The sequence below is a fragment of the Tupaia chinensis genome, unplaced genomic scaffold (genome assembly GCF_000334495.1).
Source record: "Tupaia chinensis unplaced genomic scaffold, TupChi_1.0 Scaffold139935_1, whole genome shotgun sequence".
Taxonomy (NCBI): Eukaryota; Metazoa; Chordata; class Mammalia; order Scandentia; family Tupaiidae; genus Tupaia; species Tupaia belangeri.
Window position 1 is genome coordinate 528,452 of NW_006199814.1, and position 13,447 is coordinate 541,898.

The following is a 13,447-nucleotide window of genomic DNA, read 5'->3' on the forward strand; positions in this document are numbered from 1 at the left end:
ATGACAGATCAGAGTCTCATTTGACAGCAGCTGAGGAACATCAAAGTCTGCACTTAAACACCCCAAAGTCTGGGGATTTTAGGCATACTGCTCTCTTCATACTGATAAAGATGTAGAATACATTGCACGAGTACCTTGCTGCCAAATTTTAAATTTTGCTGCTTTTCTTTGACACAATTCACCACACAGATATGATTTCAAAATATTACAAACTCTCATATCTATAATTGACTGAATTTGACATTCTTCTCCTGACATGGTTTCCTGACTTTTTCCTGTCAAATACTAAAATAAAGGCACTAGTAATCTCATGTACCTGAAGGTCAATGTGATTTGGCATTGTAACAGAAAATACAGATTTTTTTTCAAATAAGACATTTAAACTCATTTTAGATTGTTGCCACCTGTGTTCAAGGACAACATAGTTCCAACAAAGTTGCCAAGAATTTTCCCTTGTCTTTACTAGAGTTTTCAGTGGTTTCTTTTTTTTTTTTTTTTCCTTTTTTTGGGGGGGAGGTTTTCGCTATAGGGTGCATGCGCTCACCAGAAAGACAGAGAGAGACAGGAGATAGAAAGTGAGAAATCGCCCCCCATGGGGGGATGGCCACACCACAATCCCTTCTCCTCCGTTCTCCTCTTGGGATCTTGGGCATGCACACACACGCACCTGGCATGAGTTTAAGCCGCCGGGTCCAGGACTTGAACGACGGTCGACTACATGGGAGTCCAGCAACATACCCATTATGCTAACTGCTGGTCCCCGGTGGTTTCTTAATGTTTAGAGTAGATTAGTCCTTTGTACCTTGATACCTATTCAACAGATTTTCCTAATTCTTCCATAATCACAAGAATGAATATAATTATTTTATCTTTAATGAATTTACAAGTGAGATTCTTACCCCCAAATATAGTAAAATTCCATAGAACGTAAATCTCCAGAAAAAGCATCGTCGAAGGGCATTAATAAGTTTGGGATTTTTCTTTGAAGCCAGTTCTCTGTCCCATTCTCTGCAAAAGAATAAAAAGTGGGACCAATCAGTTTCATGCACAAATACTTGAATTGTTCTATTTCCTTGACATAGCTTGATTCATGCAAGTACATCCAAGGAGATTAACCCAAGTAACTAAAAAGACAAAACCTGTGGAGGCCCTCCAACACCAACTACTCAGTCAAACGCTTGGCAGATTTCAGTGGCCTACCATATATCACTGTGCAAGGAATTGATCTCATGAAAAGGTCACATTTTGTGTGTTAAAGAACAGTTCTGAACTTCTTAAAAATAATGAAAAGAGTGAACAAATAAAGTACAGCTTGTGAATACATGTTGTTATACTTAGAACAGGTTAAAAAAAAACACACACACATAAAATCATCTAAATTTTTTTTCTCATCTTCTGATTTTATCTGTTTAAAACTGTCATAGATTTTGTAAGCTTTAACTGTCAAGCCAAAACCAAGCTAAACTGTCAGGTAGATTTTTCTGTGATTTAACATGAGAAAAAATGTCGGCCTAACTTTTTCAATAGTACAGACATGAAATAAATATCATCAAACTTCGTTTTCAGTTACTAAATTAGTTTATTGGTGTAGAAGTTCTTGAAAAATGAAAATAGGATCAAATTTCATACTTTCTGGCAAGAACACACATTAAGTAATCTGAAAACTGACTGAAATCTAATAAACGTTTTGTTTTCTTTTAAATGCTATAAGAACATAAGATAATTGTATTTAAGTTACTACCACTGCTCTATGATAACAAAAGTGCCTTTTCTCTTCACAAGAGAATAAAATATCCCCGTTACCCTTATCTTAGTTTTCAAACTGTAAAGAGGTGAAAAATTTCATAAATGAAAGCAAGGACTAGATAAAGAATTAAATAAAGTCTTTCCATTTTATCAATGGCTATTCACCTTGCTATTAAGTTACATGCTTCTAAGTCACTCGAACGGAGGGAAACACAACTGAGATTTGGAGACGAGTATAGCAATCTCTTTTCACGGACGTTGGCTTCCCACACAAGCTTGCTAACTAATCACCCTTTTCTATCTATCTACCTACTCACACTCTTCCCCACCTTTCACTCACAGGTGGAGCTTGCCTCCCATCTGTAACATTCAGCAACTCACAACAGGATAAAAAACTAAATATAGCACAGATTCACAAAGAAGGAATGAGTCAGATGGGAAAACAAAGAAAGAAGAGTAGAAAATAAACCAAAGAAATCATTTAAAAGTGAAGAATTAGTCAACAGTGAAGTCATGTATAAAGGTGTCATTATATTCAATAAGTAAGACTTAGGTGACTCTGGTCAATGTTGTTTTAGGAACACAGTAGAAGTAGAAAGCGTGTTTCAGGAAGCTGAGATGTAAATGATAGGAGAAGTGAGAAGACCAGGAAAGCAAAGAAATGTTAGCTATAAAATGAACAAAACTTTGGGGTAGTGACCTGACAGGACATTAAAGTTGGGGAATTTATTTACATGGGTAGGACTTGGCAATTTGTAACCCAAGAAAAGGAGTTAGCAGCAAGAGTAGGTGATCTGGTTCAAGAAGTGCCCTAATAGGTTCAAATCATTAGGGAAGAAATTCTGTACATTAAAAAAGTTAGTATCCTTGCGTCTAACCTGGAATGGATGTGTGGTTTGCATACTGCAGTGATGCTAAGCATTCAACTCCACGGCCACAAACTAAGCCAGATGGATCAGTGTATCCCAGTCAGAGGGAACCACCAAAGGGCTTTGGTCATAAGGCAGTTATAAAATGTGAAGCCAGCGCACGGGTGCAGAGGGACAAAGAACTATAAATAGTATGTCAGTCTTGCAGAATGTTTCAATAGTCTAAATATCAACTTTATAAGAAAAAAAAAAGTGAATAATGAAGAAGTACAAAAACTAAACCAAAACAAAAATAGACATAGATTTTATGAACTTTGCTCACACAGGGTTGTTTAAACAAAATAGATACATTTTAAAAACTGAATATAAGAGAAGAATATAATAAAAACTGAGGAGAAAAAAATGTTAGGCTAGATAATCCTGCAAATTCAGGTGTATGCCTTCTAATTGGCTATAAAAAAACATCAAGAGTAGATAATTTTAAATTAGCTCAGCCCTACTCTGATTAATCTTTCCCTCACCATCTTTTTGGAGCTTAGACATTATTTTAAACTCGTTGATATACCTACAACATATTACTTCTTATATTTTATCTCTCCAACAATGTTACAGGCCTTTGTGTAATGCTGGTCATTTCATGTCCAATCAAAGGATCATTCAACAAATATTTACTGAGTACATACTATATATAGTTACTCAGGGATATTGTAGATAACTCAGGGATACCTCTTAAACAAAACAGATCAAACAAAAACAAAAACAAAAACAAAAACAAAAAAAGCCCTGCCCTCATGTCACTTACATACACTGAGTGCTCAGTAATAGCAGTTGGGCCTTGATCTTGAAAATGTGAATCTGCTATTCTCAGAAGTCTAATTCTTTGAATAAAATTAGAAAAATGAGGTTGTAATACCTTACTTGGCCTTGAAAATGTCAAAGAAAGGAAATCCATTTCATGTAAATAAAATAAATAAATCACAAGTCTACTTAACTTTTTAAATTCTAGCACAATAATTTAGTAGCTACTTTTTTTTTTCTTCCACTCCCTTTCCTTTTATCTGATATCAGACCCTGTGCTGCTGGTGCAAAAGCCAGTCTACCTCATTCACACTGATTGGTGAACACATGACTCAAGAATCTTTGGCCAGGAGTAAAGGGCTCTTTCTTCTGTGATCTATAAAAATACGAGCAAAGAGTGGTAATCAAAGACCCACTGCAGGGAGAAAGCTGGTCTGAGAGTATAAAACTAGCACAAGGCAAATATCACTGCATGGCATTTGAGTTCCTGGTCCCATTAAATCCCTAAAGCCAGTTCTCCACCTAGGCCTTCATACAGTTTAGGCTTTATCAACAAATAAATTTCCTCCTTTAATTTACTTAGGGCAGTTCATTGGGTTTCTGTCACACACAATCAAAAATCCTAACTGATCCTTTTAGAAAAGGGGACTCGAATATTCTTTATGGTGGAGCACTGTTCCTGGACAGATGGGCAGTACAGCCCCCCATCCAGGTCTGTATCATTCATGGCGCCATCATTCATTAGCTGGCAAATTACATCATCTCTCTAAGCCTCAGTTCGCTTTTCTGTAGGATGGAGACAGTACGCTTTCCTCTCAGAATGGTTGAGAAGACATACTATAAGACATACTATACCTGGCATGTAATAAGTACCCTTTTGAGTGCTTATTTCATATTTTTATATAAATTTTTCACTTCTTTGATACCTAATAGCCATAACATCAAGATTTATAGCAAGATGGTATAGCAGAAATGCACTACTGAGGAGAAACTAGATCCCCCTGGTGACCAAGGTTCGAATTCCCAGGTCGGTCAGTCAAAAAAAAAAAGCTTGGCCCACAAGTGAGTGCCCAAAATTTGATGCACTGGAAGACTTGAGAAAGGGTATCCCCACTGCGACTAGACCCTGCGGAAGGAGTCCACCTCTCTCTCCCTCTCTTTCATCTGTGTACACACATGTTCACACACATGTACCATGAATAAAGGGAAAAAATTTTAAAATAGGACTTCAGCAATAATATGTTCCTACTTTAAGTATACCTTTTTGAGAATTAAGCCCTCTCTACTGTTAGTTTCCTATTCTCTATATAAAGATTAACATGAATTTCTCTTGTCAACTAATAAATGATATACATGAATATACATACCTTTCCAACTTTTCAGAGAGATTGTCAGCCGAATCTGCTGATGGAATTTGGTATATGTCTGACAATTCCAGGCGCTGTCTATAACCTTTCTTCAAAATTGGTCTGGTCCAACTAAAATAAAGAGAAGAGGGGTAGACGTAAATATTTGATTGATTTGGTCTCTGATGTAGATTTGGAATTTGATACCTATTCAAATCTTGGGGAAGGGAGAAAACGGTATGTGCATAAAGTACATCAACTTACATAAATACTAAACTTCATATCTGACAGAATACACCTGTATATACACTTTGCCAGAAGGGATTGAGAATGGTACAACTCTTCCCAGAAGAACAACTGCTAAGCATTCCCTATTTAAACATTATTAAATGGCCTCAAAATAAGCATATACTAGGAGTTTACAGAAAGTTGCTAAAGTCTAAGCTTTATTCCACTTCAAATATAAAATGAACTATGAATGATAAGAAGACTTTTAGTAAACATTCTTTTATTACTTTGTTACTGTAGCAGAGGGTTCTCAACCATGAACTATTGTTAAAGGAAGTAACTACAGCTCCTCCATTCAACTCTCAGGTTTTTGAGCATGCATGCACATGCATCTGGGGCTTATACTGCAGTCAGCCATCTGAGAGTCCAGTGCCTTTAGCCACTATACTAACTGCTGGCCCCAATAAATAACTATTTATAATGGAAATTAGTGATATAGACATGGGAATAACTAAACAGGATGCCCCAATCATTTTCTTTTTCTTTTTTTTTTTTCTTTTTTTGTTTAGGAGAAATTTTTGCTATAGGGCACATGTGATTGCTGAAGCGACAGAGACAGAGAGACAGAAAGCGAGAAATCACCCCTAGGGGGGATGTATGGCCATGCACAGTCCTTTCCCTTCCGTTCCAATCTTGGGCATGAATGCACAAGTTTTAACTCATATCCAGCATGAATTTTAAGTCTCTGGATCCAGCTTGAACTTTGGCCAACTACATGGGAGTCCAGCAATGTAACCATTATGCCATATGCTAGTCCCCTCAGTCATTTTCGAAAACACGGTTTCTTACTATTATGGATAAGGTAGAATAGTCTTCTAAGAAAATCTAAAGGGATAATAAAATCTAAAAAGAGGAGGAGAAAAAGGATGTAGAAAAAGGATACTTGTGAAATTGATCAATCATGTACGAAGAAAGATTATAAATTAAATTGTGAGAATGAGACCTTTCTCAGGTGAAATTTCACGTATTGAAAAAAGGAACTGAACTTGGAATTAGTGATTTATGAATCTATTATTTTTCCATCTTTTTTTCCTTTGGAAAATTCTGAAACTTGGTACCATTGAGAATTATTTTGGTAATGTATCAAAGTACTTATTAAACCACCAAAGATCAAAAGGGTGTGTTTTGACAATATCTGAGAGGCACAATAAACTTATAATAGTAAACTTATTCTCCAAAGTCATTCAGAATTAAAAGAGAAAGTGTCAAACCAAATGCAAACGTTTTTCTCCAGGGCAAAACCTTGCAGATGGCCCTCCTGTCCATCCTCATCACTCCCACCCTATGGGTCCACACGTTATATATTCTTGGTCTTCAGTTTCTTCAGAAAGTCCCCATCCTGTTTTCCTAATGTCTTCACAACTAGTCTTTCATCAAAACTTAACTGAATTAAGGCCCAGGTCAAAGGCTAAGTAACATCATTAATCACTTCTTGCTAAGATATTAATGAGTGATTATGATTTAATGTCATCTTTTTCCATTAATTTGCATTTGTATTTTAACAAGAGGTTTCTTTAATAAAGGGTGATAATTAGGTTTAGACTTCATTGCCTGCCTGATCCATTAGTAATTTTTCCTGGAGAGCAATGAAGACACTTGAGGCCAGTCTGAACACAGCGGGAAGAAGTGTTATAATCATGCCATGTCTTTAGTGGACACTGAGAAAGTAACAGTACACCCAGCTGCTGCCCACCACCGTACCATCCTACTATCTAACATAAAGACGAGAGGGTGAAGTTTGAAACACAAGTGGCAGGCTGTGACAAATCTGAGACAGCAATTTAGGATATAATTTAGGTTTCAAAATTTTGTAAATGTAAGCCAAGAAATGAAAAGGTGAAGAAAGTATTTACTGCTAATAAAAAATTGTGTGTACCTAGCATTTTCTAAAGAGCTTTCACAAACATGACATTTGTGAAAATTACATTGTGATTTTAATATGAAACTCTTGGTAAATGGGTAGAATAAAAAGGAATCATAGATCCATTTTAACAATAAAGAAATGAAGGCTCAGAGATGCTAAACTTGTCTGGCAAAGCCTAGATTTCTTCCACATTCTTCTGACTTCATTCCTTCCTTTACTATATTCAGTTTTTTTTTTTTCTTTTCTATTTAAGAAAATTAAGCATGGTGGGTTGTGCTAAACAGATAGCTAGGAGGAGAACCTGAAAGCGGGGAGAACAAAAGCTACCAGATTTATGGGACTGGCAGTTAGCATAATGGCTATGTCACTGGACTCCCATGTAGTCGATCCCTGTTCAGAGAGGAGAATGGAGGAGAAGGGATTGTGGTGGTGTGCCTATCCCCCCAGGGGGTGATTTCTCACTTTCTGTATTTCTGTCCTTCTCTGTCTGGCAAGTGCATGGGCCCTATAGCAAAAACCTCTCAAAAAAAAAAAAAAAAAAGAAGAAGCTACCAGATTCCAAGCAGTGGGTGGCATAATTGGCAAACATTTACTAACAGGAAACAAAAGCAAAAGCTGACTTACGGCATTTGCCAATTTCTGTGGTGTAAATACTCTCACCGTGACCAATTTCAAGCTATTACATATGAAGTCACTGGACACAGAGCTGGAAGCGATAGAGAGTTGAATATTATAATGTATCAGTAGTATGTCCATTGTTAGATACAATGAACACAAATGACCTCCAAAGCATAGATAATAGTAAAATGTAAAATAAATAGGAAGTGGTAACTTTTGAGGTTTTTTTTTTTTACTATATTTTAATATAATTTAATTGTAAGTTTAAATAACTTAATTTTTAATATTGGCTATATTTAACAACAGTTCATGGATTTCATGAAAATGGTACAATCTGCTCCAGCAGGAAGAAACTATCTGAAGTAGATCACTGATTGCCAAATATTTGAAAGACTTAGAATAAGAGTAATAGCATTATGGATGAAAAAGATAGAAGATTTAGTAAAAAGGAGTATGTGTTCCACCTATTAATAAACTACATTTATAACATGGATGAAATTATTAAAGTATGACAGTAAATTTATTAATGAGAATTTCACTACCTGTCTATATCATACCAAAAAAAGACATTTTCAAGAAATTAAAAATTAAATGTCAATTTCTTTAAAATTATATAAATGTAGCTCAATTGTTCCATATCCAAGACTGGTGGCTAGTCCCATAAATAGGTATTCAACTCATTTCAAAGTAAAACAATCTGGGGAACCAGCAGTTAGCGTAATGGCTATGTCGCTGGACTCCCACGTAGTCGACCGCGGTTCGTATCCCAGACCCGGTGGCTTAAAACTCACGCCGGGCGCGTGTGCGTGCGTGCCCAAGATCCCGAGAGGAGAATGGAGGAGAAGGGATTGCAGCGTGACCATCCCCCCTGGGGGGTGATTTCTCGCTTTCTGTCTCTATGTCTCTCTCTGTCTGTCTGGCGAGCGCACGCGCCCTACAGTGAAAATCTCTAAAAAAAAAAAAAAAAAAAAGTAAAACAATCTGTGGGCTGCTTTCACAAAATGCTTCTGTTATCTGTGTCCATTGTAATATTATAATATACCATGACATCTAGTTGAAATATCAAGAGTGTCCTAGCCCAGCATGATCAAACCAAACAAACTCAGTAGTATAAAAACTCAAGTTCACCAACTATAATTATTAATATAAGTTAGCATTTCTTGCCAGGTTAACCACAATAGACCTGTATCTATATCCTGAAATCAAAATTCGGTTTAATGTGTATTATAAAAATTAAAACCCATAACTTTAGTTATTTGGCCTAGTAATCACCACAGTCTTCTTAGAGAAAGATTTTATTCCCTAAGATTAAGCTCATCAGGGAATCTCAAAGTCTAGCTTCAGTCGTTTTCTTTTTTTCCTTAAGAGAGATTTCTAGGGGAACCAGCAGTTAGTATAATGGCTATGTTGCTGGACTCCCGAATAGTCGACCGCGGTTCACATCCCGGACCCGGTGGCTTAAAACACACGCCGGGCGCATGTGCGTGCGTGCCCAAGATCCCGAGAGGAGAATGGAGGAGAAGGGATTGCGGCATGACCATCCCCCCGTGGGGCTGTCTCCCTCTGTCTGTCTGGCGAGGGCACGCACCCTATAGCAAAAACCTCTCCAAAAGAAAAAGAAAAAAGAGAGATTTCTATAGGATGTGTGCTTCACCAGAGACATAGAGAGAGACAGAGAGAGAGAGAAAGTGAGAAATCTCCCACCAGGGGGTTGATCACCCAGCAATCCCTTCTCCTCTGTTCTCCTCTCAGGACTTTTGGTATGCACGTACATGTGCCGGGTGTAAGTTCCAAGCCTCTGGGTCCAGGACTCAAACTGCAGTAGGCCATGTGGGAGACTAGTGCCTTAACCACTATGCCACCTGCTGATCCCAACTTCTGCCAGTCTTAATTAAGAATATGAACAACAGACATCCTGACTTTAGACACTTTTTGGAATTTTAATCAGTGCAAACCATCAGTCACCCCTCCTTTTGAGTAATTCTGAGTATATTAAGCATATTTGGACAGAATTTTTAAGAATGCCTAATCAATATTTCTACCCCAACATTTCTCCCATCAGAAATCAATGAGAATTTAATTGGGGAAATTGAATAACAACAAAAAATAAAGAGAGACTGAACTGGTGAAATAGAAAATTTTATGACTTTTGACTAATACATTGTTGATTTTTGTTTCTAGGCTTCATTTTCCGATTTTAAGGATTTTTGTCTGGTCTTGAGCTGCTGATAGGTTCATGTACCTACTGTTTGAACAGAATCCCAACCTGTTTCCTGGCTTTAAGTTTTAAGCATATTTCCTTAGCATTTGTTTGATTTATTAAAGTTAAATCTGCTTTTCTTGAAATTAAAAAATATAGTAAAAAATACATAATTAGTGACTGTAGTAAACTATATAACATCAACTAGGTGCTACCTTATAGTATATTCATTCTACTCAGAGTTTCATGCCTCACGCCAGACATGTATTCATAGAAATGTTTATATCAGCAGAGCTTGCTATTGAAAGTAGTTAGATTATTAAAGAAATTTTGTGAATCAATAAAATGTATTATTGAAGATAATGTGCATGATTAAGCTACTATGCAGCATCTTCTGGATGGGAAATTACATTTTGTATGCTGTGACAATGCTCAGTGAATAGTGAATTATTTAAATTAATTAATTTAAAAACTAAATTAAAAAGATTAAAAAAAAATGACAGACATGAATGAGCATCAGGGCCAGCAGATGGCATGGTGGGTAAAGCACTGGACTCCCACAGGGCTGACCACTGTATGAGTCCTGGACCCAGCAACTTGAAACTCACCTGGGACACATGTGCATGTGTGCCCAAAATATGAAGAGGAGAGTGGAGAAGAAAGGATTGTGGCATGGCCATCCCTTCGGGGGATCGTTTCTTTATCTCTCTCCTTGTATCTGTCTCTTTGGTGACTGCATGTGGCCTATAGCAAAAATCTCTCAAAAAAAAAAAAAAAAAAAAAAAAAACAGAAAGAGATCAGTGAGCATCATTTGTTTTTATGAGACAAAGCACCTGGTATAACCAAAAGCAGCAAACTGTTAATCCACATTTCCCTTTGCTTTGCTCGCACCTTTAACTGATCTTATCCCTCTATTCATTTAGAACTAGCCAATATATATTGACAATGGACTTATAAACTGCTCAAATTAGAAACTGTCACAGTTTTCAAACATCTGGATAGTTCTAACGGAAACTAGCTAATTATTAATCATGAAGTGAAAGAAAAAATATACAGATTTTTTTAATAATTTATAAGTTACAAGCTAATTTGAAAAAAAATAAGTCTACCATCCCACAAACACTGCTCTGACCACTTGACTATAAGAGGTTTCAGGTTTTATGAAATAAAACAATCACTTGATTTTTGTTTTGTTTTGTTTTATTTTGCTATAGCGCCCGTATACTCATCAGAGAGAGAGAGAGAGACAGAGGCAGAGACAGAGAGAGAAATCACCAACTGGGGTGATGGCATGGCACAAACCCTTCTCCTGCATCCTCCTCTCAGGATCTTGGGCACACATGTACATCTCCCAGTGTGATTTTCAAGCTGTCGGGTCTGGGACTTGAACCGTGTGCAGTTGGCCCTGTGGGATCCAGTTTCTTAACCTTCACACCACCTGCTGGCCCCATCACTTGATTTTTTTTTAAACACACACAAACACCCCACACACACACACACACACACACACACACAAAGATGAATCTTATTTAGGTTAGTTTATTTTCTTAGGACGAACCTGTAGGTTTTGTACAGAGTAACTTCTAATTGTTTATAATGGAGAAAAATGCCAGTTATAGTCACTATTATGGCTTTGATTTTTCACAAAACCCATCCTCCTAAAACCACATAATTAAACTTATAATTATTTTTCCATTTGACATTTAGCTTTTATTATGCCAATGGAGGCATCTGACATTTTCATCTGCTAAAACTTAAGATGAAGGTTAGATATATAGCCTGTTTTCCTTTTTACATGAAATAATTAATAGAGACTAAGCAAAAGTTACCCTAAACTTCATGAATACAAATTAAAATATACTAGAAAGTTTCTTATCATTCTATAGGATACTTGTGCCTACCAGACAGAGAGAAAAAGTGAGTAATCACCCCCACAAGGGGAATCACACAATCCTTTCTTCTCCATTCCCCTCTCAAGATTTTGGGCACACATGCACGCACTCCTGGAATGTTTTTCAAGTCACCAGGACCAGGATTTTGACTGCGCAGTTGGCCGTATGGGATTCAGCCGCCTTAACCATAATGCCACCTAACTGACTCATCATTCTTTTTTCTTTCCCATGAGTTTGAAATAACTCACATAATCTGTGTAGTCTTAACCAAAAAGAAAAAGAAAAAAGAAAAAAAATGAAGGTACAGAAAATGAGAGGGAATCATTTGATATATTATGATAATAAATCCTAAATGCATAGCTCTATTACTTTGCTTTCATTATTTTGATAAATGGGTAGGATGGTAAGGATTGATTTGAAACTAAATGTCATCTAGGCTCTAGACGGACTAAAAAAAATAAGCAAATTCACATACTTAGCATTTTCAATGTTATGGTTGTTTTACCAACTTTTTTGTCAGTTTTTAAAATACTTTTCTTGGGACCAGCAGTTAGTACAATGGCTATGTCGCTGGACTCCCACGTAGTCGACTGCGATTCGAGTCCCGGGCCCAGTGACTTAAACTCACGCCGGGGGCGTGTGCGTGCGTGCCCAAGATCCCAAGAGGAGAATGGAGGAGAAGAGATTGCGGCGTGGCCATCCTCCCTGGGGGGTGATTTCTCGCTTTCTATCTCTCTGTCTCTCTCTGTCTGTTTGGCGAGCGCACGCACCCTATAGCAAAAAAAAAAAAAAAAAAAAAACTCTCCAAAATATATATATATATAGTTTTCTTTATGAGACAGATGGAAAAGGGAGAAAAGAAAGGGAAAAAAAAGAGAGAAGGCAAGAGAGACAGAGATAGGCATTTTGACAGAGGCTTACTGTGTTGCACTTCCTTCTGCTCCAGCCTCCCAGTTAGTTAGGATTACAGGTACTCAAGACCGTTCAGTGTGTTCAGCTTGCCCCAGGAACCAAATCTGTGCTTCCCATGTAGTTTCTAGCCTCCCAAGCAGGGGTACCACTGTGCACCATAAGGCTGAGCCTGTTTCATCAACTCAGATTACATGTAATCTTATAGTAGGATATATTTTTCTCAAAGAATTTTAGTAATAGAACTTGAGAAAGTACCTAGCTCTTTTGTTTTTCTTAGAATTATTTATTTAACTCTATTTCTTTTTATCATTATTCTTCAATTTGGTCAGAGAGAGAGGGAGAGTGAAAAAGAAAGCTGCCAGGTCTGGGATTTGAACCACAGTCAGCCATGTGGGAGTCCAACGCCCCAACCACCACCCCACCTGCCTATCCCCCAGTCCCAAGCTCCCACAAAGGCTGTGCAGGCTCAGGTACAATGAACAGGTGGTAGGACACCACTGCACAATGTAGGGGCCCCAGATTTTGGATACTGTGTCAACCTGAGCAACCCACATGTCAGATGCTGGGAGGAGTACAGCAGCATGAAAAGATTATATCAGAGGTACATGTTTCTGTCTGACTTTCTTTCTCGTGAAAGGTAAAACAAAACAAAAAAGCCTGTGTACTAGTAGGCTCTAAGAAATCAATCCAAAATTGCACTACTGGAGTCTGTCTGACTCTCTTTTTCATGAAAGGTAAAACAAAACAAAACAAAACAAAAAAGCCTGTGTACTAGTAGGCTCTAAGAAATCAATCCAAAACTGCACTACTGGAGTCAGGTTGGTAATTCCCTCTCCTCTCATTCTGCAAGGTATTTAGCACAGCTATGTGAAGCTTCACCATGAAACAGTGAATTTATATGCCATAACCACTT

At 37.4% G+C, this 13,447-nt stretch overlaps 1 protein-coding gene across 1 annotated transcript in view; it reads right to left on the bottom strand.

Annotated features, from left to right (window-relative positions):
* Positions 1–13,447, bottom strand: part of CFTR (CF transmembrane conductance regulator) — a 218,658-nt gene that overhangs the window by 169,181 nt on the left and 36,030 nt on the right. Inside the window, exons 2-3 of the mRNA XM_027765925.1 lie at positions 4,781–4,891; positions 900–1,008 (exon numbers count right to left, since the gene is read on the bottom strand). Of these exons, the coding sequence (XP_027621726.1) occupies positions 900–1,008; positions 4,781–4,891 (220 nt within the window). The remainder of the gene's footprint in view (positions 1–899; positions 1,009–4,780; positions 4,892–13,447) is intronic.